The sequence below is a fragment of the Dermacentor andersoni genome, chromosome 10 (assembly GCF_023375885.2).
Source record: "Dermacentor andersoni chromosome 10, qqDerAnde1_hic_scaffold, whole genome shotgun sequence".
NCBI lineage: Eukaryota > Metazoa > Arthropoda > Arachnida > Ixodida > Ixodidae > Dermacentor > Dermacentor andersoni.
Window position 1 is genome coordinate 18340499 of NC_092823.1, and position 27550 is coordinate 18368048.

Here is a 27550-nt window from a genome sequence, read left to right on the forward strand (position 1 = left end):
GCGCGTGCCAGGGCCGGGAGTATTAGATCGGCTGCCCCGCTTCGCGGACAGCCATTTTTTTATGCGAACACCCCCTGGCACGCTTCGGCCTCCGCGGCCCTGACCCACGGGCCGCCCTGCTTCCAGCTTTGATCCCCCCGCTACACCTTGGGAGCCCTAAAGATCTTGCGCCACCTGCTCAAGTGCCCTCCTGAGTCCTCCGTTTGCTGGTGACATGTGCCCTCCTGGAGCAGTGCTTGTAAAAAATCCAGTCTGTCGTCGCGACGAAAAAAGCGACCCGCGACCGCTCGTGTAAGTAGGGTATTATACAACACCAGTCAGAACCTTGCCCCCTTTTACACAGCGATCACCAAATGGGGCGTCCGCGCCCACTGCCTCAACGCGCGGGCAGCAGCCAGCGGCGGAGCACTAGCGCACTACGCAATGCCGGTATGTCTCAAGGACATGCAGAGAGCAAGAGCCCCCACTGCCACCGCATTTTCTCCCTCGCGCCTGCTGTTACTCACGCCTGCGCACAAATGCCTGGCGATTCCTCAAATGGATGTCTCGTCGGTCCAGGAAACTCTATGGGTCTCGTAACGAGCACATAATTGGATTTCTCCGCTCTTTCTGCGCACGCGCGAAGCGCAGTAGTTGCGAGAGAGAAATGTGGGGACTCTTGAAATGATGCTTGAAATCAAGCCGCGCGCCAACAATAAACCGGAAATACGCATGCGTAATGCGTGTGTATGACGTTTTTTTTTTTTTTTTTAGCCACGTTCTATTTATCGGTGCAGGAGGAGCGTGATGTGCGCACGATTCTGTGTGTGGTCGTCTCGGTTCCCGCGCTACAAGTACCAGCGCCGCCGCGGATACCTGCATCTGTGAACCACCACTGGAGTGCTATTTCGAACACGACCTATTTGTTTGTCCTAAATGTTGGCGTCTGTGATGCGTTTCCGGTTCTCACAATCGTTTTTGCCTCGTGGAGTATGCAAAAACATTACCTTTCAGATTTTTTTTATTAGTCAGAGGGCGCCACCAGTAGGGCGTAAATGTGGGCTATCATCATCAGAGTTCGGCCGTTGTCCGTTGAGTCGTCGTATAAATTGAGTTATTGTGCACATCACGTTGCGAAGCTGACGGTGTTGCATCAATTCCTGCTAGTCTTCCTTGTTCAGCTGTAAGAATTCGAGAATGCGTGAAATCGTGCACCTGCAGGTGGGCCAATGTGGCAACCAGATTGGAGCAAAGGTAATTACAAGCAGTTTCTACTAATCCAGTGTCGTAGTAGGAAGGTGTGCCGGGCGTTGGCGCGGTTAGGCACAGCGGTACGTCAAATTCCAGCTTCTGTCAAAACCACGCCGCCTATTACTGGTCGTGTACTCGAAGTTTCTTCTCATCCCCAGTCGCTGCAGGTACGGGAGCAATCAGCTTTGTGCAGTTTTCTGAGTCTAATCTGTAAAAAGTAACACTAGCGGAAACCCCGCCCGCTAACAATGCCGGCGCATTGACCTGGTTGTGTGGGTGACCGTTGCAGCGGCGCCCTATATGGTCGTGACTAAGGTTTGCCAGCCGCCGTACATTCTTACCAGCAGTGGTGAAGTCTACGCTTGCCTGGCCGTCTTATAGCCGCAAGAAGCGACGAGGCGGTTCCCGTTCTGCGCTGAATGCTAACGTTATTCAATTCCTCTACTAATATGGCGGCGGCCCGGCTTTGCTTTTGGGACATGTCCACTCCAGTGCGTTTTTTTTTCTTTTTAGTGATGGTCGTGACGCATTGCCAAAGAGGAATGACCGCTGTGCCTTGTTGGTTAAGGGCTTGATTACATGTTGCTGTACCATTTCTTTCGTGCAAACTGGGATTTAAAGACTTGCTGGGTGCCTAGTCGATGTATACTTGGCGTGACGAATGAGCGCTGAAAGCAAACAGCACAGAAAAGTGGGTGGTCGCGTGGGCAAGGCTCTGACTGGTGTTGCAGAAGTCGCCGTGCGCATTTCTCCTTGCGACGGTACATTGATTTTTTTGCGTCTGATGTTCTAGGAGGGTATATGTGACCGCAGAGGCCTCTGGAGAGCACCTGAGGTTATAATAAAGCAGGCTGCGCAGGATCTCCGGGGCACCGAAGTGGCAGCGGGGGGATCAAACCTAGAAGCAGGGCGGTCGTGGATTGAGGCCGCCGAGGCCGCAGCAAGGATCCCCGCTGCCGTCAGCCCCCTTCGGGCTGTTATGTTTTTTTTTTTTTTTTTAGCGCGCATTCATTGTCAAATTCGAATAGTCCTAGCTGAAAAAAATATATAAACAAACTATAAGCTAATGCTGTGCTGGGGCCGTATCCTCAAACGGTCCACTTCGATAGTGCGCCCTCAGGTGCGCGCTGATTGGTTGTTTTTTGCAAAATCTGATAAGCTACGTCATCCTATTTTGCTCAACCAGCCAATCAGCGCGCGCCTGACGTCTTAACTTATCGCCGGAGTGGACCGTTTGAGAATACGGCCTCTAATCCCACGTACTGTGCGGCTCTGACTACAGAAGCAAGAAACGGTGTCATTAGTGGCGTAGCCAGGGGCTGCCACGCCGGGCACCTGCCCCCCCCCCCCCCTCCCCCATCCTATTGGAAGAAAAATTGTCTACGCCACTGCATGTCATGTCGTGAGTCCTGGCATTAATTGCCATATGCATGTATGTAATTCTCATGTGCTTCACTTAAGATCATGGCATGAATAAATTAAGGCTCGTACAGCTTAATTAAGATATTGTATAACCATAATTTATAAATATACTATTCTTAAATATACCTCGGACATGAAAAAAGAAATGTGTCTGTGTACTGACAAAGTATATATATGTGGGACTTGAGATGTATTCAGAAATATACCTCAGACTTGAAAATTGCACTTCTTAGATTCATAGCATGTGCAAGGGATGCGAAGTATTCAAGCCGTTGCTTGTGCAATATCTATTCTCCTGGGCAATATCGGCTTACCTGGGCACGTCTCGTATTAAACGCAGCCGTCCTTTGCTTGGTGTACTGTTAATGTGTGAAATGCTGCCAAAATTATACATTCTCGCGTATTATTGGCACTATTTGAAGGGGCGTCCACTGCTCGGTGCAGAGTGGGCCAGGCCTAGCAACCACTTTGGCACTGGGCCTTCTGGACAGTCGGCGGAGTGTCGCTTCTGCGTCTGTACTGAAAGCATGTCTAACCCGCACCTTTCATGACAAACGGGACTACTGCCAAATCGTCGGCACCATCAAGAGCAAGCTTTGATGCGAGACAATTTCATCCTGCGTTACATGCGACTTCGTCTCAAAAGCGGGGCCAGTTGAGCCAGCTCTGAATGTTGTGTGCTTGCTATTGCTTGCATTTGTCGGCGCCACAAAAATAGTTCGTTTGACTAACTTCACTTCCAAAAGAGACTGCTTCTGAAAAAGAGATCGCTCCCTGTCGTGTGTCTGCGAGCAACTCTTTTGGGAGAAGTCGTTTCGCTCGTGACTTTCAAGTGCCCACGTGACGGAAGTATCGCTTATGGGTCGCGTATCCCACTGACGAAATGAACTTGTCTAGTTATCCACAGATATATTGAAGTGCTGGCTGGCGCGATATCAACGGTGCAGGCTAGCCTTAGTAACTTCACCACCCTTTGGATATTGCCCTGCCATTGCGCTACGCACGACGGTGATTGAGGACGGGATTTGTTTCCTGCTAGTGTTTGCACTAACATTTTTGTTGCGGCTGGTGTTGTCACGATTCTGCGGTAGAATTGCAAAGGTGCTCTTTTGGCACCCACATATGCCTGTTGGAAAGTGCAAGTTCCAGCCAAGCAGCATGGAGACTATTGGCAATGGGAGAGACCAAATATGATTGACCCTTGCCGAGCAAAGTCTATCAATCTATAGACTGTCAACATCGTCTCAGTGGGTGAATCTGTCTTGAAGAGCCACGTAAAACGTGCAGAGCATAGATCTGGAGCTGTGGCAGTTTTATGCAGCCCTTCTCTTGTGATTTACCTTCAGCCATCACATGCTCTGTCAGATGTGGCGACAAACCAAAGTGCGGAGGCAGATGGTACATTCTGGAGTGCAATGCTTCACTCGAACTGTAAAAAGTATGAGTCGTTGAAGCCAAAGTTCTGTGGACCCTGAAAATCGTCATCGCATTACTCGTACAACTCGTGTCAAGACGTTGCACTGGGTTTCAGGGAAATGTTTACCGATAATGAAATAGTCTGGAGATTGACCTGCAGAGAGAAGCAGTGCAATCATCATTGCCTGCGGCCATTCTGTGCTTTGCAAGGGCAAGATATCATTGAAAAATCTGAACATGTTCTTGTGCTCTTCAATAAATGAGCAACTTCAGCAGAAACTGCATATCCATGTGTGGTTCTGGAACGATGTTCATTTGGCAACCAAATATTTCATTGTTCTTGGGTGACAGCAGAGTGGCTGGCCTCCTCAAAAAGTAGACGGGACAGCCTTGCACCTCTTCTGCTCACCAATATTGTGCAGTTTGCAATGGATGACCTCGATCCCAGCTGGAAGTTGTTTCATGGATTCGAGTATCACAAGTCGCTCTCAGATCCAGTGTTGGGACATTGGATCGTGTGCATACTGTACACAACTCCTTCAAAGCAGGGCTTAAAGAAACAAACTGCCAACTTGGCAGCTACTTGTCTAGCTTGTTTTCGTTATTTCATGATGCACCTGCCTGCCGAGAAGACATTATCATGGTTACACAACACTGTATTTCCTCCTCAATTTGTGCCAAGCCAATGGGTGGGGAATGTACCCATTTTTTGTGAGACTTTCATTCTGGGAGCCCTTAAACAAGCATCTGGAGGCCACAAGGAACTGTAAACAACCTATCTAAAAGCATACAGGAGGCCGTCAGTGTGTTTATGAAGGACCAGCTTGCACTTGCAAAACTTCCCTTTCTCACTGAATGTTCCCATGGTTGAAAAATAGTGACAAATGGTTGTACAAAGCTATGCACCCATGGTATTCCGTGGCTAAAGAGCTTGACAGCATTCATAGTATCCTTGCAAGTGCTGGGTCCTTGCAGTAGTTGCAACTGTTGGTTTGCTGAACATTAATGCAGAGGATTCTGAAAATTACACAGGACGTCGGACATGCTGCTGGAAAGGCTATAAAAAGCAGCAAGGCTAACCCTAGATGGCATCTTTGAGTTTTGGCATGAATGTCGCAAAGTCAGTCTGTACGACCTGAAAAGCTGCTTGAAAACGGCACTCTGAATTAATCAGTAGCCTGGGTGTTGTCTTGCTTTGATCTTGGGGGGAAACATCAAAAACAAGCCAATGCTTGGGAAAGCTCAGAATAATTTTGAACTGTCTTATTGATGCCAGCCTTCTTTTTGACCACAAGAATGACATAGTCTATGCGCAGTATGTCAACCTTTGTCAAAATTTCCGCTATAAAAGAAACCAAGAGCATATGGACAACTTTTTCATGCGCTTGATGAAACGTGACTGCATATGGTACTGTGGGAAATCTCGGAAGCTTCTGCTTACCGTGGACAAGCTTCAGTGCTAACTAGCCAATCGCTGTTGAAGATAAGGCATATTTTAGTTTTTTTGCTTTGTGTCTGTGAGGCTATCGGAAGCCAAGGTGGCATCTTTACCATTCTTTTTTCAAAGGACCCTGAAAGCCTCTGCATCTAGCAAGGCAGAAATATGCCACATACCTAATGAACGCAAGAAGCGGACGAAGACAGGAATATGAAAAGAGAAGCATTTCACAATGCATAACAAAACCACAAGTGCCGCTCAAGTCAACAAACCGCTTCTAGGAAGATGTGGAGGCAAAAAATTACCTTGCGCTGCTCATCACATCAAACGGCAAAGGAAAAGGAAGCACAGGTAGCTGTTGCGCAACAAGAAATTGCTAAGAAAGTTTCTAGTCTGCACGCTGTTAGTGAATAAAGTTCTGTTTCAAGGGTCCCTGAAACAGTTTGGACAAAGCTTATACCACGCATAGGATAAATCTACAGTAAAACATTCGCGCCACAATTTAAGGGAAGCATATTATATTAAGAGCTACAAACTATAAGTTCCCTCCTCCTAAACATTTAAAAAAATGTATTCACGATTACAGCCCTGCTGCAGATTCACACCAGCAGCAAAGTAGAGTACACTTGGTCACTACTATATTATCTGTTTGGCTGAGCTCTGTGCCACCAGGTGGTTGCGCTGTTCAGGCCTGTCACGTTTGCACCTCTGCTCATCGCGTAAAATGCCCACTTCACTTGTGCTTACCCAAATACTCAATCTTAACGGGAACAAGCGCTTGTTCCTGTCTGTTCGTAATGCCTTACTTTGCTTCTCAAGCCATTTCCACCCGTGTAGCAATTAGCCAGACAGCAAAGGTTACTAATAGTGCCCGTTCATTCACATCAACGCTCTCTTCGTATCTGGCCCAGCCAATCTCCTGTCCACTAGGCCACCAGGTCTGCCAGCTCGGCATGCTACAACTTGCCAGCTCTCCTGCGGTGTTCCCTCTTTCTGTTAGAAAGGGCGAGTTGATTTTCGTTTGTAAACGTGAGCCGTGATGCATGAACGTTCATGTGTAGGCATTCCTTCTACAGATTCTTACCTTATCCTGTTGGAAGTCCCACCAGGGCACTTGTGGTGTGCTCAGTAGAAACGTTCCTCTTTTATGAAGTAAATAAACTGCGCTGGACTTGTTTACCAGTCTTCAACCACGTTTACCAGATTTCAAGCTTTCTGCTATAAGGTTAGACATCTCAGTTTTACTTCCCATTTTTCATTCTCCATGTGCAGTTCAAGCATGGATTCTTGTGCATGCATCCACTTTCCCAGCTTTTCTTTATAATATCAACAGCTTGTTCGAAGCTCTTTCCTAATCTGGTTGTTTCGTATTGCTTTGCAGCGCTGTATCCAAGAACACTGTCATTCCATTTTAGTCTTGGCGGTCTATTGTTTGTTCATATGTAGGTCACCGGGGAGTGCAGTTCGATTAGCTGCTGATAACGCATTCTGATTGCGAGTGGTATCATTTGTTACTGCTGCTTCGAATTGCTGTTCAATGATTGGCTTACGTGTGCCGAGATAGCCTGGTACTTGTTCTCGATGTGCCTCTGCCGAGAGACACATTGTACAATTATCTAATTGCCTGCCGAGTTCAATCGATACAGCAGCCATTGAGCAATCTTTGAGCTGCTTAAAAACTAAACCTGCACTTCTCGCCAAGACTTGGAGGTAAGTAAAACGAGGTAGCTGCAGACTTGTTTCCCGAGTGAAGTAAAACAGTCGGAAGCACAACGTTCGAAATTACTTTTTGCAGTCGTGGCACGGCATTTCTCGCCCAAGAGATGCTATGTACTTTCAAATTTGATTAGTGCTTTGTTTAGTCTCGCTTTGGCAACGTAAGATCTCCTAAGCATTTTTCGTTTCCTTTACAGCATTTAGGCGTTCATTAATCTACCTCTTGTCGGTCACACAGCTGCTACTGTGGGTCTTTTCCAGTACACATTACATAGAAGGCACACAGTGTTCACGTTGAATTCCATGAAAGCGGTGTTGGCTTAGGTGGGTTTCGAACATTCAGCCTGAACTCCGTATAGAAACTATATGCCTTTGACATGGGTCTTTTGGGAAGCGATCCTAGATATTTTCTTTTGTCCCTAAACTAATGCAATGTGGTCTTCCCTCAACCACCCAAAGGTTTCTTTAAATAGCCATTGCCATCGTTCAGTTAGACATAGCCAGATCAAGCGACCGGGCTGTGCCACCATTCTGTTTTGCTAGTTGGTTCACATCGCAGCCTACATTGCTCAATTTTCGAGCTCTAGGCTTTAGAAATGCATGGCAGAAAGTAAGTTTTGACTATTTGGCTTTGACATGACGAGTATCTTTTTATTGAAGTCAGACGCTACTAATCATCGTGCCGGAAGGTGGTTGACATCGTTACAATTGGAAAGTCAAGTCTGCTCGATGAACCCAGGGAACAATGAACAAACTTTGTTAGAGACAGGCTTCACAATTCTGTTCTTTAAAGAAAGGGTTGCCACTCATTTATTGGATACATTTGGCCCTGTTCAATGTGTGGAGTATGAATTTGGAAGTTAAACAAATTTTTAGATATGTTCAACTACTGAATTCATTCATTGCATCTAAACTTTATATGGCACAAAATCCTCTCTCCATATAGAATTTTTTGGTACTTTATTTCGTGTGCAAGCTTCACTTGCAAAACTTCTGTACAGCTAAATAGGCTAGTAAATTTAGGTGTTTCCTTTGCGGCCCTTGTTCCGCACTCGAGGCATTAAATGCAAATGGCAGCACATTGTTCCATCCTCTTGTTTACCCTTGTAGCAGCCTTCAAGTGGTATATAGCTGAATATAGCAGTTTTCTCTTGACTGTCCCTAATCTGAATGCCCACTTCAGTAATAGGCTCATTTTATATCAACCTTTGTGTTGTACATCTACGCATAAATTGTGAACGTGCAACACGTAGGACGATTGCCGGCACTCCTTATGTTGTGACATACCTAATTTTAATCATGGATTTGGTGGCACTGGTGCCCATTGCATCCTAGCCAAAGTACGAGGTAAATTTTTTGTAAGATAAGCATCTCGTATCAGATTTTTTGGGAGGGACACTATAGGGTACACTACCTAGTCTACTAATACCTGCTTTCTTGAATAAAATAACAGCAGTATTGAAACTGAAATTCGCTTAGCACAGTCCAAGACTTTAGAAAGCTACTCGGTAGAAATCTGCGGCTAGACTAATCCTCCTCCTGTTAGATATTTTTTCCAGGGCTTAAGAGAAGTCTACAGACACCAAGGACAACACAGGGGAAATTACTTGTGCTTACTAATTGAATTGAAGAAATGATAAATTAATGGCAATGAAAGTGGTTGAAAAAGCTTGTCGCAGGTGGGGAACGATCTCGCGCCTTCGTATTACATGCACGATGCGCTAACCAATTGAATTCATTGCCATTAATTTAACATTTATTTGATTCAATTAGTAAGTAGAAACAATTTCCCCTATGCTGTCCTTGATGTCTTTGTTGGTTTCTCATGATACAATCAATAATTATTGGGCCCCCTCGGTTAACCCCCTTTCTTCTCGTTCCTGGTCTTAAGTAATACAGAACATTGCAAAGTGGACTTTTTAAAATTTTCTTTTGGTTGCAGGCACTATTTTACTTGTGTATTGAGTTTACGTATGAACAGGTAGTGGATGTTTTTCCACCTAATTTCTTAGATTTAGTTATGCAATATCTTATGAGCAACTCCTTTTGCCTCTTGGCACAGGTATTTTCTGTCTGTCGTTTATTTAATATTTATGTATTTAAGCAAGTATTACTAGGGTAAATGAAAAGCACCTGTGTACTTGGATTTAGGTGCACATTAAAGAACCCTAGGTTGTCGAAATTTCTGGAGTTCTCCACTTCGGCATGCCTCATAAGCAGTAGTTTTGGCATGTAAAACCCCATCGTGTAATATCTTTAACTAGAGTGCTTGAAAAATCATCTTCCTTATAGACTTTTTCTTTCTCATTTAATTTGACTACAATGTAATAACGTTCGAGTGTACAATATATCGCAGATGGGGACATAGCCACGTTAATTTCTCGCATTTATTTCTGTTCCTAATAAGTGTGACATGAATACTTTCGATGTAAACTGAAAGTGACAAAGCAACATTGCGCAGTAGTAGCCAAGGGCAGCTTACAATAGGATGCTTACTGCCAGGCTTCCTGATTAAATATGATTGTATTTTGGTTCGCTTGTACATTTGCATTAGCCAGAGCTAGTGCAAACATAGCGGTGTCCTTTCATGTGACCCACCTTCTGTGTCATGACGTGGTGACAAATACTTACTGTTAAATGAGGTTTGTAGAACTGCAGTCACTACGGTGTGGAGGCCCATCATAAAAGTGCAGTTGCTAAAGTATGGGGCCTCTTTTCTTTTTATTCCAGTGCATGTTATGTGCAGAGTTCTGGCAGTTAATATATATGTATGGATGCACAGTTATGTTTGCCCCTTGTCATTCCTGATCCTTGCCTACACTGCCTAGAACATCAACAATTATAGAGAAAAAATTGCCAACGTACATGTGGCTCGAACCCGAGGGCCTTGTGGTTAGGAACTCGGTGATTTCCTACGGTGCTACGAATTGCAAACAGGAAGAGGCGTTAGTACACAGGTTCTCTATTGACTGCTTTTGCCCTGTTGCTATAGTGTTGCTCAAACAATGACACTTCCTTTGAGAAAACCTTTAATAGCAAATATTTCAGTGCTCCGAGGCTAGACACAATAGAAGTCGTATCAATACCATGTTTAAAGCAATTGTGCTTAAAATTGCTCTTCTGCATGTGTGACACGAGTGCCATAGTGTCGCATGTCGTTGCATTTTGCCCTGCACAAACTAAACCGCTACTCGTACACAATGCTGTTCTTATGCAAGGATGCTTTGGCTTTCATTGAATAATTGCAGTGTGCAAGACTGTGGTGAATAACTCGGTTGGCCAGTGAGCATTTATGACGAAGCTCTGAACCTGGCACGGGGTTGTATTCTGAAAGCACCTATCCCCTTTGAGCTTAAGGTCATATGCGCTAATAGACTTTTGATCTCAGTTGTGTGCGTTGACGGATTCTTGCCATTGCCATAGGCCCGTCATTTATATTGCGGGCACCATTCAGCAGATACTGTGCTGAGTTAGCATAAGATAGCGACCTCCCTTGAGCTTTCTATTTGTGCAGCTTGTTACACGAGTGCTGCACCTGCTATCACCGCAAGGCTGCACTCCAAGTAACTGAATCATTGGGAATCAAGTGCCTTCAGTGTATTTTCACGTTTCTATATTTGACTTGCATTCGTCCAAGCTTTTCTTAAAGCATTAGACACAAAGTTTTATAGGTATAAGGAACTGTGATCCAAATTATGTGTAGAATTTCTTGAAGCAGTCTCCCATCCCAAGTTATAAGCAGGTCTAAACTAACACCGTTGGAACCTAAGTTGAAGGCTAGTGTTTAGCTTCACTAGCTTGTGCGTGCGAAAGTTGCGGCAGTTATCTCTTGTCTCCTTCTGTGAGCTATTGTGTGAATTGCCTGTTTGGCAAAAATTACCTTGGTGAAATGACCTGAGCAGAAAATGGTTTTGCACAGCTGTACAGCAACTACAAGTTTTACAGTCCAGTTTTCGAAAGGGCCTGTAGAAAGTTTCAGATCAGTGTGGTAGGCCAGTTTTTGTGTTAACCTTAGCTTGCTGCAGACTGTGCTTACAAACTGCATTAGAAACTTCTAGCTGCATTATTCAGCCATTGGCAGAGGTCTGTTGCCCATAAGCAGACATTTGCACGAGAAGCACTATCTGCACATTGTGCATCGTGATCGTTACGAGTATGCTGTTTAATTCATAGCTACAAGTTTCTTGTTGGCTTAGTCTGTCGCTGTGACGGATAAAGGCTCCTCAGTGCATATGTGCATTCCTCCCTTCATGCATTCCAATATTCCAAGTGAAATAGACTCGTTGTATGTTAATTGTTAGATATGTGGGTCTGCTAAAGTGGCTCAAGACAAATTGTTGCTGGGCTAGTCAGTCCGTATGCTTCACAAAAATTTGCATGAAATGTAGATGAGGACTGAGGTAGAGCTAAGCTCTTTTTGTTCTGTTTACCTGTTCCTCTCTTGGTAGTATAGGCAATTTGCACAGGTGAGATGTCCCGGCTATTGCCACCTTGGCCCCACCCATAGCAGATCCCAAGCTTTATGGGAAGCCAATATTTAGAGGCTGCCCCTTTTTGTATTGGTTCGGTGACAGGTCTTGCCTTGCCATCAAAAGGGAAAATTGTACGACCCATATTCCTTGATATCTCGAGGTACAAGCCTTCTGCCAATCTTTTGATCTCGGCACTGGATGCCCACCATGCTGCATAAGCTCGACACTTGACAGTGGTTGTATACTGTGCAACTGTATGTTCAAATTTGAGCGTATGCTGTATACATGAATTGTCCTACTCTTTTACAGTTCTGGGAGGTAATCTCGGACGAACATGGCATTGACCCCACAGGCAGCTATCATGGCGACTCGGATCTGCAGCTGGAGCGCATCAATGTGTACTACAACGAGGCTTCCGGTGAGGCACCTGCTTTTATTCCTTGCGTTTTTTTTTTTTTATAGCTTGGTTGCTTTGTCAGCTGCTGTAGCCAGTTGCGCTCAGTATCCTGCATCTTATGCATAACTCTCAGCCTCTATGCCAATCCATTGTTGCTTTTTTCTTTCCATGATTCTATATCCTCATTAGAACGCACTGAATCTTTAAAAGATCTGCTGCAGAAGTTGATTTCAGCTCCGCTATATAAATGCAGTTCCACTGCTAGATCTGTAATAACCATTACACTTTAGCCTTTCATGATGCGGTCAGCCAATAGGGCGAGTTGTAAGAGCAGAGGTTCTTGTTTAGTGGCGAGGAATGCTCGTATGGCTACAGCAAGGCTACCTGATCGCCAAGCAGTTGATGAAAATGTTGAAGACTTTGTCCTGCCCGTCTACCAATTGCTCAAGCAGCTGCTGAAGCTGCCATTGTTCGGATGCTTTTGAATGGGCTAGCAGGGCTTCCTCTGGGCTTCTATAGGGTCAGTGTCTACCAATCTGGAAGACCAGGAATTCTCTGGGCTTTTGAATATTCTGGAAATAGTCGGGGGAAACGGGGAATTTGTTTTTATCAGGGAAAATGAGCAGTATTTTTATTGAAAAGGAACGAAAGCTGCAGTAATGCTGGCTTGAGTACCAGAGCGGATGATAGTCTTTGATGCCGTGTTGTCAGCTGGAGGAGTTGGCAGTGCACAGCGAACGACAGACTTGCCAGACACTCGATCACTCTATGACAGTTTCGTGGCACCACCATGAGTCAATGTATAAGAATGTCTCAAATCCTTTGCCGTCCATTTTTCCGGACTTCTTGCTGTGACCGCAGGTCCGAGACGGCATTAATCAAACCTACCATGCTGCCACTTTGATTACCTCGCTGCCTCGATCCAGCACTTTCGCATGCAGATCTGCTGGCAGCCTAATGGCCAACTATGGCAACACTAAGCTTAGCTGCTTCGAGGTTCGGTAATAAGGTTCTTGCCATTCGATGGTGTGTTTTTTTTATTGAAAGAATTCGCCGCTGTCAGCAATGGCACTGACTCAGCCTTTGTAGTCCTCGTGCTTAGCTTAGAAGCTTGGAAAGTACACGGCGCATTGTATAATGCCAGTCCCTGAAAGTCAGTTTCGCCTCTGTACAGTAATGTTACGCAGTCAAGCATAGCAAGCATGGGCAGGGGCATTTGTCACGAGATGCAGCATGTCTTCCTTAATCATAGACGCGTGCACCCGCCATCTCCTGTCGCAGTACGAACACCGATATGTCTTATAAGTGTACTGGCAGGCCTTCAGAGCTTCTTCGGATGTGCCTGTGGTGATTTGAGCCCTTAAGGGCAGTAAAATACGTGCATTTATATTTTTCGGACTGCCCAATTTTTCGGGTGTTGACCGTACAACTGACCAAGAGCATGCTTCAAATGGTCTGTGGGGTGAACGCGCGGCGGTATGAGGACAAGAACAGAAGCAACTTACGCATTGAACAATGAACAGGAAAGGAAGTATGCCACCGCTTGTTTGCAGGAGCTTGAGCTCAAAAAACTAAGTGTTCGCTGAAGCAAAGATGCAGCTGTCCCTTGTCCAAAGCAAAATTAACTCTTTAACTGTTTCGTTACCACGGCACTAGGCATCGTTCACCGGTGAACGAAGTTTTTGAGCACGCATTTTAAAAAAACTGCTACGCCTCTGGACTTGTGGCGCCATCTCTGTGATTGTATACAAAGTAGAGTTTGTTTCTGCATGGTTCACATTTTCACCGCGTGGCGGTGATTTTTAAAGGGTGCGCGAGCTCAAAGGTTGATGAGCACTTGAGCGGCGCGATGGCGCCGACATCCGAAACCGCGCGCGCTCGAAAGATCGCAGTTTCGCGCGATCCCGACGATCCTGCAAGTGATATTTTGGACTCGTCGAGCACAGATGATTCCGACATCGATGTCGCGTCGTCGGAGTTCAGCTCAGATGCGGAAGATGCTGCCGATCAGCCGGGAACATCAGCTGTTACCCGCAGATAAGTTTCGGATTCGCCATCCGCTTTGTTTATGCATAGCTAGAGCCGGTTCAATGGCCGTGTTGGTGTCCAAACTATTATTTTCTTTATTTATAGTGTCCACTTCATTTGGGCAAGATGTCCTTCCACCAGCTCAAAGAAGTGTGGAGTTTCGACCCCAGAGAGCTCCGGGCATCGACCTCTGGATGATGCTCCGTAGCGGTCCGAAGCGGCTGTCGCGAGCGCTCGATGTTTTTCGCCTTTTCTTTACGGCGGAGGTCATTCACGCTATTTGTGCAAATACTAACAAGTATGCACGGATGCACATCATCGAGAAACTGACCTACAGTGAGAAGGATGGTTCTTGGAAAGAGGTAACCCCAGTGGACATGATGAGGTTCATCGCCCTGCTGTTGTACATGGGAGTACTGGAACTGCCGCGGCTGCATATGTATTGGAGTACAGCAAAATTGTTTTCCGGGCTCCTCCCTCCAAACATTATGCCAAGGCGACGTTTCACCGCGCTCCTGGCCATGCTGCATATTTGTGACCCAGATACAAACGTCGCTGCCGCACTGAAGCTAGACAAGGTGTCGTGGCTTCTTAAGCACATGAACGACTGCGCCGCGTCATTGTTCCAGCCTTATCGCGAAATTTCAGTCGATGAAAGAATGGTAAAATCCAAAGCGCGGTCTGGAATTCGGCAATACATTAGAGACAAAGTTGTGAAATGGGGCTATAAATTATGGGTTCTTGCAGACCCAAAAACCGGCTACACCATCCAATTCATAGTGTACACAGGGAAGCGTGAAAAACCTAGTGCCAATGGGCTGGCCTTTGATGTGGTCACTAAGCTTTGCGATAAGTCCCTTGATCGTGGGTACATTATATATATGGACAACTTCTATACTTCGACCTCTCTTCTTGTGCACCTCTTGGAACGCAAGACACTAGCGTGCGGCACAACACGAAAAGATCGCCGGGGATTCCCCACAGAACTGAAAGGAGTCACTTGGGAGAAGAGAGCTAAAAGAGGAGACGTCCGTTGGCTGAGAGACAAGGGAGTATTGTATCTTCAATGGAGAGATCGACGTGTTGTGCATATGGTTAGCACTGCACACACAGCTAACTCGCACGTGCTTGCCAAACGGCGAGAAAAGGACGGGAAGTGGCAACAAATCGCCATAAAAAAGCCACAGCTCATTGATGAATATAATGCCGGAATGCTTGGAGTCGATAAATCAGACCAACTCATTGCCACGTAGAATGTTTTGAGTAAATGTGTCCGCTGGTGGAAAACGTTATTCTTCCACTGCATCGACATCGCAGCTGTGAACAGCTACATTATTTTCCAAGCATATTGCACGCAGCATCCCCAAGCATCCGAGCTTTCTAGGCCTTCTCGGTATGACCAGCTGGCCTTCAGGACAGAGCTGATTGGACAGCTCCTAGAGCTAGAGGACACAGCACCAGTTCATGTCCCTCCCTCGCCAGCTGCACCACGCACAGCTGCACAGCACAAGCCTGAAAGAAAGGACGTCCGCCGAAACTGTAAGAAGTGCTATGAGGAAAAGAAAATTCAACACAAGACAAATGTGTTCTGTCGCACATGCAATGTGCATTTGTGCTTCACAAAGAGAAACTGTTTCGGCAACTGGCACACCAATCTGGCTGAATGAAACATTTGTGGCTCCAAAAGTTATTGATCTGCAACTTTCAATTTTTCTGTGATATTGTGCTATGGAGTGTTAACTATTTTGTATATGTCATAAGCTTTATAGAATTTTTTGCTCAGAAAATATAAGCTAATCATTAAGAATGTTTGCGGTGAATTTTATTAAAGTTTGTGTTTGCTAATTTTTATTAAGTTTTTTTTTTTCGAAATGTGCTTTTTCAATGTGCATTTAGTACACGCGTTTTGGAGTATAATATTGTACCATAAGTTAATCTTTTCCTTGGAAAAAAAATCGTAAATAGGACCAATCAAGAACTTGAATATTTTACTATGCGTCATGCAATTTTTCATAACACAGAGTACTTAATGTATGGGTGTAACTTTTTGAAGAAATGTTGCCTAGTAATATACCTACAATTTGTATATTTTGAAATCTCTGTAAAATTTTTTTCCGCCAGAGATATTACTCCTTAATCAAATTTTTTTTTTGTTCATGAATTTTTTATGCAAATAATTTTTTTTATATATTGTTAAAATAAATAGTATTCGAAAGCACGTTCATTTGCCTTCACTTTTATGTACTGCATGACACTTTAAACTTAGTAGCTGTTGGACAAAGAATTCTTAACTAAACCATACAAAAAACAGCCAATTTCCCCGTGGTAAGGAAAGAGTTAAAGCAGTGAAACGCAAGAATGAGGCATTGTGCGCAAGCTGAGAGTATGCCATGGCATTAGAAGTTGAGTTATCGGCTGTTGAGAGAGAATCTCACTTGTGATAAAGTTCGGGCCTCGTACCAATCAGTTGATGGAAATAGCTCATTTTTGGAAATGCTTGCTTCTGTATGCATCTCCTTTTTATTCGTATTGAGAATGTCCCACTCGATTTGTAATGTGTTTTACCATTTTTTTTCAAAGAAATCTTATTTGCGGTGCGTTGTGCTAACCCCTTCCTTCTGCTTTCTTTTTGAATGAATTAAACACTACTCTTTCGTATTTAAACTGGATAAGTCCTTTATTTTAACATGCTTATTGGAGTAACAGCATCGGTTGACATGGTGTCAGCCAGTCTTGACATAAAACAGATTTGTCACTTGGGGAAAACCTGGAAAGCTCGGGGGCACTTGGAAATGTCAACTTGGTAGACACCCTGAGGTTTTATCAATGGCAGAGGCGGACAAGCTCAAACAGGGATGAAGATAAGGGCTCACTTCGAATTGAGGTTTAATTAGGTTTGCCGAGTATGCATGCAATCCGTTAACAGCAATCAGAGAGATATTTCCGGCGACAAGATTAACCAAATATTAGACAATAAATTCCAAAGATTATGAATTAAGGTTGCCTCTTGCATGTGCTTTCAGCCTCCAAAGCCATTTCTTTGCCTAAAAGGGGCTGTGGCTGGCCTGCTGATGCATGTACCCTATTTCTTCATTTGCTTCTACGAGTAGGCTCCATCTGCAGTTGCTGGTCCCAAGCATTGTACGAGAGACTTTGGTTTATTCTGAGTGGTACACAACTCTCACATAGCCTAGCCATACATGTATGGTAACGCCCCACAGGCAAGCTCTCGGCTACATACGGCCGTATGTAGCTGGCTCCGTATGTAGCTGGCTCCTGTACGTCCCAGACTCCAATGCTTGCTGGTGCACAACATAAGGAGCGTTCCTACAGTTGTGTTCCTAGCAATTCACCAATATATGCTTATGCGGGTGCTGTTGTGTGCGTTTACCATAGCTTCCTAGAATAATTACTAGAGGGAACTTTGGCGCTGTGATTGTTCATCAAACATGGGATTGATGGTTAGTATGTGGATTTGTCTGATCTTCGTGTCTATGGCTTCGTTTATATTTTACGTGCCTTTCATAAGCCTCAGTTTAGACGCAATCCGTACTTTTGAATGCAGAAAAACAATAGCTCTGATAAACACTTGTAATCGCTAACTGCACCGGTTTTGCTTGTCCATGCATCCATGACAGAATAGTTTCAATGCTTGAAATCTAGTGTTGGAATCTTGCTGTCCAACAATTTTAATGTTCATTGAATTATTTGTAGTGCAGTGCTTTCCTGGAGATCCGTTGGCAAAGGTATGAAGATTTTTAGGCGTATTAGTGTACAGTAGACTTCCCATTCGACTCCGTTTGATTTGATTTTTTTCGGTTAATTAAATCCTGGCCAGCACCTATGTATTTCTCGGGGCCCAAACTTTGTCGATCCTAAAATTTGATATTTGCATAACTTAAGCTTTACCAGTTCCCACGTACACACGTGACTCCTATGGAGACCCCGATAGTGACCCCTGGTAGCAGGCTGTCTTTTCGGTGCTTAGGGGGCAGTTAATGCATTGGTAGACATACCAAAAACTCCTATTTTCGGCCTGCCCTAGGAAGATGTTCAAGCAATAACTGGAGCTTCTAATGTTTGGTTATGGCATTTGCCAGATTCTTGTCTTGTTTTTTTTTTTTTTTCTTGGCAATTGGGCCAGAAATTTCTTGCATGGCGCATTTGGACAGCAAACAAAAACTGCCTTTGCATTATTGGTAGGTCTATCGCATTACATATTGTATTGCGGCAACTGACTTTACAAAAACTGCCACCATTGTGCAACTGTTTCTTCCTAAAAAATCTAGTGCGTGTTAGATTTCTTGTTTAGAACCTTTAATGTCTCTTTATGTTTTTTTTATTTGGGGCACATAATATGGGCACCAGTTTGATTTGGAGGCGTGTTAGAATCGGGTAAATAATGCCAAATTAATTAGCAGTCTTTGACGTATTTTCTGCATGTTGTTTCATTCGACTCTCAGAATAATTCGGTTAATTTTGTTGGTTCTGTCAGGGTCAAATTAGCAGAAGTTGCCTGTACTAACCATCATTTCCATGCCGACTGAACTGCCCTGCTTTCATAGACACTTCCCATCGACACTAGCGCCAGTTTCCCTCTGCTAATTGAATGAAACTCTGTGGTTTATGGATTAGTGGTTTGTTCAAACCAAGGTGTGCAGCAGATGCATGTGGTGGTCTCGAGTATAAATTCGCTAATTAAAAGCGTGGTTGTAAGCTGACAATATGTCTTCCCCTCTACTTATGTCCTTCTTTGCCTTTGCGGTGTTCACTTGCCTTTATTTGTGAACGACCACTGAGAAAGGCAGGTTAAAAGCATTTCATTTCAGCATGGTACCAAGCATACCTGCTCTTAGGGCATACACCCCTGGATGTGTTATGTTCCAGAATTCACGGCACCACTCTTAAGCCTCTGCAACGGAATGATACACCTGTTAAATGGTGACACTAGCATAAATTTTTCGCAGAAACTTTCAGCGACACTTCTTCCCTAGTGCAGCAGGCTGACATCTTTGTCAACTGAATGCTTATAAGTTTTCGTGTACTGATTAAAGCTGCTGTGGTTGCAGTTACCCGCCGTGGTTGCTCAGTGGCTATGGTGTTGGGCTGCTGAGCACAAGATCGCGGGATCGAATCCCGGCCACGGCGGCCGGATTTCGATGGGGGCGAAATGCGAAAACACCCGTGTCCTTAGATATAGGTGCACGTTAAAGAACCCCAGGTGGTCGAAATTTCCGGAGTCCTCCACTACGGCGCGCCTCATAATCAGAAAGTGGTTTTGGCACGTAAAACCCCATAATTTTTTTTTTTTTTGGTTGCAGTTAAAAGGCTTTGTCTACTGTTGCAGCTGCACTGTCATGCGTTGCTATATGTGCCTGAACTTTTGCAATTAATTTTCTAATTCACAGTAACCACATGCAAAGAATGGCCAGCAATGTTTTAAGACGAAACCAGATGTTTACTTTTGTATAGTCGGCTGCAATTCTTGCCCTGTCCAAGTTTCTGTCTGAAAAGGTACTTGAGTGTGTTGCAGCTCTCAATAGTAGGACACTCAAAATGCATACCCAAGTTGCTGTTGCAAAGCTGCCTTTGTGTTGTGCAACCTAGGGCTGCTTGGCGATCGTCACAGATTGGCTGTTCAGCACTAACATGCAACAATCACCTTCATCGTCTAGCGATTAATGAAGAGCGAACTTCACTGCGAGCCCACGAATTAACGGCATCATGCCTGGTGCTTTTTCTGCCTTTGGATTATCCGGATGGATGGCATTCTCAAGAGGTGTACTGCTTTGAAACCAAAACCTTTACTAAGCCTCCTTTCATTCCGATGCGCACTTCCAAACCTGAGCCAAGTACTGTCAGTAATTTCTCATATGCTTAATTTTTAACTTAACTGTAAACCAACCTTGGGTTGCATTACAACCCCCCAGATTTGTTATGTCCACAAGAAAATGTGCCTTGCATGAATCGAACCTCCGTTATCAGTGCTGCTTGTTGACGCTGATGAAGCTTCATCCATGCAACGAATGAACACTATGGTTGCTCCGTTCCTGTTGGATTCTCACCTAGAGCACGTGAACTGAAAATTCTTTCTAGTCAGCTCGCCCATTCATGTCCCATGCAAATAGAGGACGAACATGATCGGCAAATTGAGGGTCATGAGGTCGTTCTGGGCACTAGTATTTTGTTCTACTCGCTGCCACAAGTATGACGTTTTAGCTCGGTGGGGCTTTGTGAGTTTTCTTTTTCTCATGTTCCGTGCATTGCTCAAGTCTCGCACCATTTTTTTGTTTCAGGTGTTCGTAAGTATTGAGGACTTCTTTATTTACAAGCACAGTAGCATAGCGTTGGCAACACTGCAAATGCATGCTTGGGCAAGTTATGTATGTAGCGCAGTGTTTCAACACCAGTCAAAAATGAAATGCAGGTTAATTACCATATTTACTCGCCTAATGATGAATTTGTCGTCAAAATTAACCCCTGAAATTTGTCGTCAAAATTGGATTTTTTTTATTTCCCGCGTAATGATCGCACCCCGAACTTGCCGCAGCGATATGCCGTGTGCCAAGTCTAGCTAATAATGATCGCGCTTACCATCTGTCGAATGCTCAAACGTTCTTAAGCAGATGCACCATTTCATTCCTTTCATCACTTTCCGCACTTCCATGACAAAAGAAAAGCTGCAACCAAATTGCCTTTGTTATTTGTAGGCTTTATAACTGTTGTGGTCAACAACAAAAAAAGGCGCCTTTTGATTCTTGTCGTCTGCACTCGTGGCCACGCAACAAACCGCGAGCAGCAACAATAGCAGCCACATTTACACTGATACGTTAGAAGTGTACCCTATTCATACGCCGACGCTTGTAACACAGCTATTTGCCCACCCTTAGCGGAAACGTGCCATATTAGGATAGTAGTGAAGACAAATGCCGCAGCATGCCTGCCATGTTTCTGTCACTGGCAGCTAAGCGCACCCATCGGTTTCTGTCCCCTCAAAGTTGACATGGCTATGTTACTGCTGCAAACCTGTCGATATTCACTATTGATATTGAAGAAACTGTTTCAATGCATGTAATGTACTTGCGAGAAGAAAAAAAAACGTTCGGCGCGTTCGGCTTGCTCCGCCGGCCGCCATTTTTGTTTTCGTGTCCAGCACTATATACAGTAGCAGCCACCTATTTGTTGACTGTTGTCATCCCGCAGCAAACACGGGACAAAAATTTGTGGGCAATTTAACCCGCATAATGATCACACCCCTGAATTTGCATAATTTTTTGTCAAAAAAGTGCGATCATTATGCAAGTAAATATGGTACATGCCAAACAGAAGTATGGAAAACAAATGCAATTAAACATCAGGTCGCTTGAGGTAGAGCGCACAGCCTTGTCTATCTTTATGCTATTGGTGGAATGATGTGCATGTGTAGTGATGTGCACAGTCGTCGAACCTGCTCCTCTATTTTCAGTGAATAAATGGCTGTATAAATGCTCTATCTGCACGCTCATGGTGACTTGTCAGAGCAATTTTTTGTTCACAAAATAATTTTGTGAAGGCGACGGTCAAGCTCCTTTGCGGCGAAGTTTGAGTTATACGGCGATGGCCAATTACAAGAATACATGTAATCGTCACATCGCACCACTTTATTACCTTAAAGAGCCCCTATTTGGGGTTTTGCGTGAGGGGTGGGTACAGGTATAAGCAATCACATCTACAAAAAAAGATTATTCGTTAAATACAGCAGTTATACAAACGGAAGATGTAGTTGCAGTGATGTTGTGTGGAAGGCCATTCTGGTCTATGGCTGAGCGAGAAAGAATGGTGCAGCAAACGTTGCAGTTGAGCACGTGGTGGACGGGCAACTTGCAGGGGATTACCAATGCGGAGTGAATTGCACGCTGGAGGGCTGATGTAGGGCGGAATACGAAGCGAGCTGGAAAAAAACCGTATGAAACACTTACTGGCGATTCGATGAAAAGCAAGATTTGTTAGACTAGATTTCACTTTGACCCTTTGAGGGTCGATGACTTAAATATACGGCGCCGTGAACAAGTCCAAAAATGGTCGATACCGTATATTTACGGCGCTGCATGTACGTTGAAAACTCGCGTCAATTTCCGAACTTTCTTTTCTGACATGTGCTGCCACTATGTGGCAGGGTGTCTACCAACCGGGAAAACCGGGAATTCTCAGGTAATTTGTGCTTCTATCAGGGAAAATTAGCTGCAACTTTATTGAAAGGGAACGAAAGTTGTGTTAGTGATGGCTACAGTAACAGAGGAATCGCAACGAATCGTCATTGACGCCGTGTCATCGGCACGATGTATTGCCAAGTAGTTGACAGATTTTCCACACGCCTGATTTTTCGGACATGCCCGATAATTCGCACAGCTTTGCGGCACCACCATGTACTCTATATAGTCAATGTATATTGCCCTGACTGCAGGTCAGAAATGGCATTAATCAAAGCCACCGCCGCCAGCATTTTGATTATTTCGCCGCCTCGAAACGGCACTCGCACGCAGATCCGCTGGCAGCCGTAGCCACCACCGCGGCAACGTTAGGCCTAGCTGCTTCTACGTTCGCTATTAAGCTTCTTGCCGTGCAGTGCCATTTTTATTGAAAGAATTCTCCACTGTCAGCAATGGCACTGACTCCGCCTTTGTAATCCTCGCAATTGGCTTCGAAGCTCGCGGAGCACAGCGTGTTGCGTAATGCCAGTCTCCGAATGTAGCTTCACCTCAGCACAGCAGTGTTACGCAGTGAAGCATAATAAACGGGGGAAGGGGCAATTGTCACGGGACACAGTATGTATTCCTTAATTATGCACGCGTGCACCCCGGTCTCCTGTCCCAGTACGAGCACTGATATGCTTAGTACGTGTACTGGCAGGCCTTAAGAGCTTTTTCGGACGTGCCTGTGGCAATATCTTAGCCCTTAAGGGCAGTTGAAGTGACGCACTCATTTTTCGGACTGCCCGATTTTCGGAAGTTCTTGCAGCCCCTAGGGAGTCCGAAAACTCGGGCGTTGACTGTACAACTGACCAAGAAGATGCTTCAAATGATCCATGGGGTGAAAGTGTGGCAGAAAGAGGATGAGAACAGAAAGGATCGACGCACTGAGGAATTAACGAGAAGGGAAGTGGGCCGCAGCCTCTTTGAAGGAACTTGAGCTCAAAAAGAAAGTGCTGGCTGACGCCGAGAGACACGCATCCCTCGTCAAAACCAAAATAAACTCTTTAAAGCAGCGAAACCCAACACTGAGATGTTGTGTACAGGCTGAGAGTATGTCGGGACAGTTGAAATTGACTTCCCAGCTGCTGAAAGAGAATATTAGTTGTAACAAAGTTCAGGCCTCATACCGATGAGTTTGCTATCCGTTGATAGAAATAGCTCATATTCAAAAATATTTACTGATGTGTTGTGTCTCCTTTTCATTCATAATTGAAAATGTTCGACTCAATTTCGAATGGGTATTGCCATTTTTTTCGCTGTGCATTTTACTAACGCCTTCCTTCTGTTTTCTTTTTAAATAAAATAGATATTACTCCTTACTATTCAAACTGGATTGAAAATTTTTTGTTTCAACATGTTACTAGAGAGTGACAGCATTGGGCAAGATGGTGTCGGCCTGTCTTGACATAAAACAAAGTTCTGGCTCATGCAGGGAATTTTGCAAAGGTGCTCGGGGAAAACCTGGAAAACTCGGGGAATTCGGAAATGTCAACTTTGTAGACACCCTGTGTGGGAATGCGCACAATTTCTCGCGCCTTCCTTTCTGTTTTCGTTGCACGGTTTGTTTTAGAGCTAGTTTGCTCCGGCGCGTCTATATATTACCACTCGTGCATTAGCGGGTGGGCAGTGGTTTGGGTTTTGTTTCGGCTTCTTGCGCTCGTAAAACTTATGGCTATCTCGTTACTAATCGCTCAAAGGGCGACCGCCTGTTTCTCGCTCGTTTAGTGCTCACAGGGGTGCGCGTAGGAAGGATGCCACTGTGCATGAGTATCCTTTTCTTTCTTTTTTTTTTTTTTTTTGGAAACTTGCGAAAACTAATTGCCTCTGGTTCGCAATAAGATGAAGATTAGCGGAAGTTTGTCACATGTTTAGCTTTTTTGATAGGCCCACAAGCAGTTTCCTTAAGTGCGCTCTCCTACGCAGTTCTGATATGCTGTGCACGTAAATATAGTGCAAGAGCAGGAACATTTGACACTTGCAAAATATTCTCGTGCGCGCATTTTCTATGCCTTATGTGTACAGTGGTACCCCGTTCATACGTTTTTCACCGGACCAAGGAAAAAAAACTTAACAGCCGGGAAAACGCAACAGTGAGGAAAGCTCCGAAAATGAATGAAAAAAGTGCAGCTTCAACTATAGACAATTTATTTCCACAGCGTGCGCTTAGAAATAAGTCTAGAATGGTGGCTTGCCGTTTCTTTCGCTCGCTAGAAATCGCCACACGTTTCTCAATAGCCTGGAAGGCTGCATTGCTGTCAGCGTTGCTGTGAGGTGCGACGTACCTGCGGAGGAGGTCCAGAGCCGCGACGGCTTCTCCAAAGCTAGGATTTGGCAACTCCCCGGCATCGTGCGGCTCGTGCTCCTCGTTGTCACCGCGCCACGGCAATGGCAACGGACGAATGAATATCCGCGGGAAATTTTGTCCTCTTTGGCGTAATCATGCTAACGTGCTAACGATTGTTTAGTATTGCTGCGGAGCGCGCGCGTCCGAGCAGCCCGGTTGCGCGCAGCGCGGCTATGTCTCGCGAGAAATGTAAACAAGAGAGGAGAGCTGGCCCGATAGGCGGAGCAACGCCAACTACCGGCTTCCCTTTAGCTATAGCTTCACGACGAGTGATGTCAGGGCCTCTCCAGAGTTTCCTTCCTCTGCGAGTCGACCCGTTCAACAAACCATGTGGTGACTGTAATCACAGTGATGATAGCGAGAGCATTTTTCACGAATGGCCACCTAGTGGCGGCTTCTCGAATTGGCGTGCGGCTTCTTGCAGCCAGTTCCATAGCCAAGCCCGGTCAAAACTCGTCAAAAGCCAAAATGGCGGTTGGAGCGCGTTGCCTACTTTAGCCCAGGCGGGTTCGGGTTGCGACGCATCATGCGGGTACGTTTTCACAGCTACTACGTAACGGCGGGGTTCCTTATACATTGGATCCTATGGAAGCTATGCCGGGACTGGATGAAAACGACGTAGCAGCCGGGAAAACGCAGCAGTGAGGAATGTAACAGCGGGGTTCTACTGTATAACAATGCATGAAATTTTTAATTCTTCTAAGTTCCATTTTTTTTATTGCTATTATTCATGAATAAACAGTACATATATCCCAACGCAAAACATTTCTCTCACTTTACGGTCACCCTAGAAATATTTAAGTTAATATTTTTCAAAATAGGTCCCTTAGAATTCGAATCTGCAATAAAAAAAGTACTATGGGCAGTCGCATTTGGCGAAAAAAATCGACACTCAAACCGTTAAAGATGATATGCTGGTATTATGTGAGTGGCATGAATGAATGAAGGAAGCTAGTGGCTCGATTCTGGAGTGATTCTAGTGAAGTTATCAAAGGTTAAGGCTCCAGATAGGGGGTGCATATTCTAGTTTTGTTCTTACCAGGGACATGTGGGTGAGAAGTTTCAGATTTAGTGAAGGGTGTTGCAAGTGCCATTTCTAAAAATCAAAGGTTTTGTTAGCTGATGATAGGCAACAAGACTGGAATGAATGTTGTAGCTGATGTAGATATATGGGAATTTTCTGGGACCTTAATTTAATGAATTAACCCTTTCAGGTGCTGATTAATTCTGTCCAGTGAAAACTAGTTTCACGACACTTTTTGTCTTCAGAACGATCAGAAGTGTACTGCTGTAGAATGGATTAAGAATTTCAGATTCTGCAGCGAGTTTTGTCATGTTTACAGAATGTGTTCTCCATGAGAGAATTCTATAGGAACGTCGGATGTGAAAACATCTATTTTGTGCCGGGCATGCTTGGAAAGCACCTGTCCAGCCATGTGAAATGTCCCATGGATGGAAAACATAGTGAATGAAATCAACGAAAGAGGTGAACCCATAGCACCAGTCCAGCTACTTGACAGATATGCTGGACGTTAAACATTGAGAAACAAGTAAAAAAAAGTGAACCATACCTCAAGACTCGCACTGCGAGAGTGAACGCCCGGCCATCTACCATTTCAACTAGTTCTACTAAAACTCCTTACACGTGCCTATTCTAATTTCCAACCAGGTGTGTTTCAAGATGCTTTTGGCATGTTTTAGACATTAGTATTTTCTTCAATGCATCTACTTTGGATACACTGTTTCGACATGCGCAATTGTGCACAGTGACTGAAGGGTTTAACCAGAGTCTATGTAAGTGATGAATTTGCAAAGTTGCAAATCTGTGTTTAAAGCCAAAAGGATGAAGTTGAGTAAATCGTACTGCCCGTCGACTACACCAGAGTCCCCTCTATAGTAATATTTGCTTGGAAAGTGCTGTGGGTACTGCTTCTCAGCCTATCTGGCAAATGCTTCTCTCTGCTTAAATGCGACAGTTCTTGCTTTGCGCCTTGTTTGTGGTGCCCTGTTGGTGAGTTTGTCTGTTTTTTCTCGGTGGAGGAGGCAAATACGTGCCGCGTGCCATCCTGGTGGATCTTGAGCCTGGCACCATGGACTCCGTGCGCTCCGGACCTTTTGGGCAGCTCTTCAGGCCAGACAACTTTGTCTTCGGTATGTTCTTTTACAGTACTACAGCTGTTGTGGCTTCTTTGATATGTTTCTGTGTGGCCATCCGATCCTTTGGCACTGTCGCAAAACTAGCTATTTGGATTCTACCTTGTTCCTATAAATTCTAATGCTCTATGTAAGGATTACAGTGCTGATGAGCTATGAAGAGCAAATCATAGGGGAAAAACTGAAATGGTTCGTTGTTGCTTGGAGGTTCACGACCATGTGTTTTTACTTTGGGCTCAACTGACTGGCCTATAGTATGCGACTAATCATTCCGTGAAGCTTCTGCCAAGTCTGCAGTGTGTGTTGGGCGATAACAGGTGGCCAAAAGAAGCAACTCTGCTTCTCTATTCTGGTTGGCTGACATGGCCTGTACTATCTGTGTAGTGCAGCCAATGCTAGTGGATTAGAAAGTGCCCATGGGGAGGGTACTGCAGATGAGCCAGACATTGTGGTGGTGGTTCACCAAATGCCTCCTACTTCAGCATCATTTAGAATAGCGAGATCACGTCTTAAGGCAGTTACATTTTGTAACATTTTTGTGAATTTCTTCAGACAAGTTGCAAAAACCCTGCAGTGGGGATAAAAAGGAGTTATCTTTTAGGGCCTGTCATATGACTGGTAAAGCGTATGGCTTATCGTAAAGAAACGGTATGCAGTCGCCTTCCGATTCCCCGGACCTTCCATGGAACGAAGAATGGTCTG

General features: G+C 44.8%; 1 protein-coding gene across 2 annotated transcripts in view; it reads left to right on the forward strand.

Moving 5' to 3' along the window:
- Positions 1–1065: 1065 nt before the first annotated feature.
- Positions 1066–27550, forward strand: part of LOC126519264 (tubulin beta chain-like) — a 41152-nt gene continuing 14667 nt past the window's right edge. The window contains exons 1-3 of one of the 2 annotated variants that reach the window (XM_050168884.3): positions 1066–1233; positions 12004–12112; positions 26738–26845. In XM_050168884.3, coding sequence (XP_050024841.1) covers positions 1177–1233; positions 12004–12112; positions 26738–26845 — 274 coding nt within the window. In that variant the 5' untranslated portion in view covers positions 1066–1176. Of the gene's footprint in view, positions 1234–12003; positions 12113–26734; positions 26846–27550 lie in introns of both variants that reach the window. The other variant, XM_050168883.3, reaches the window with a different exon arrangement.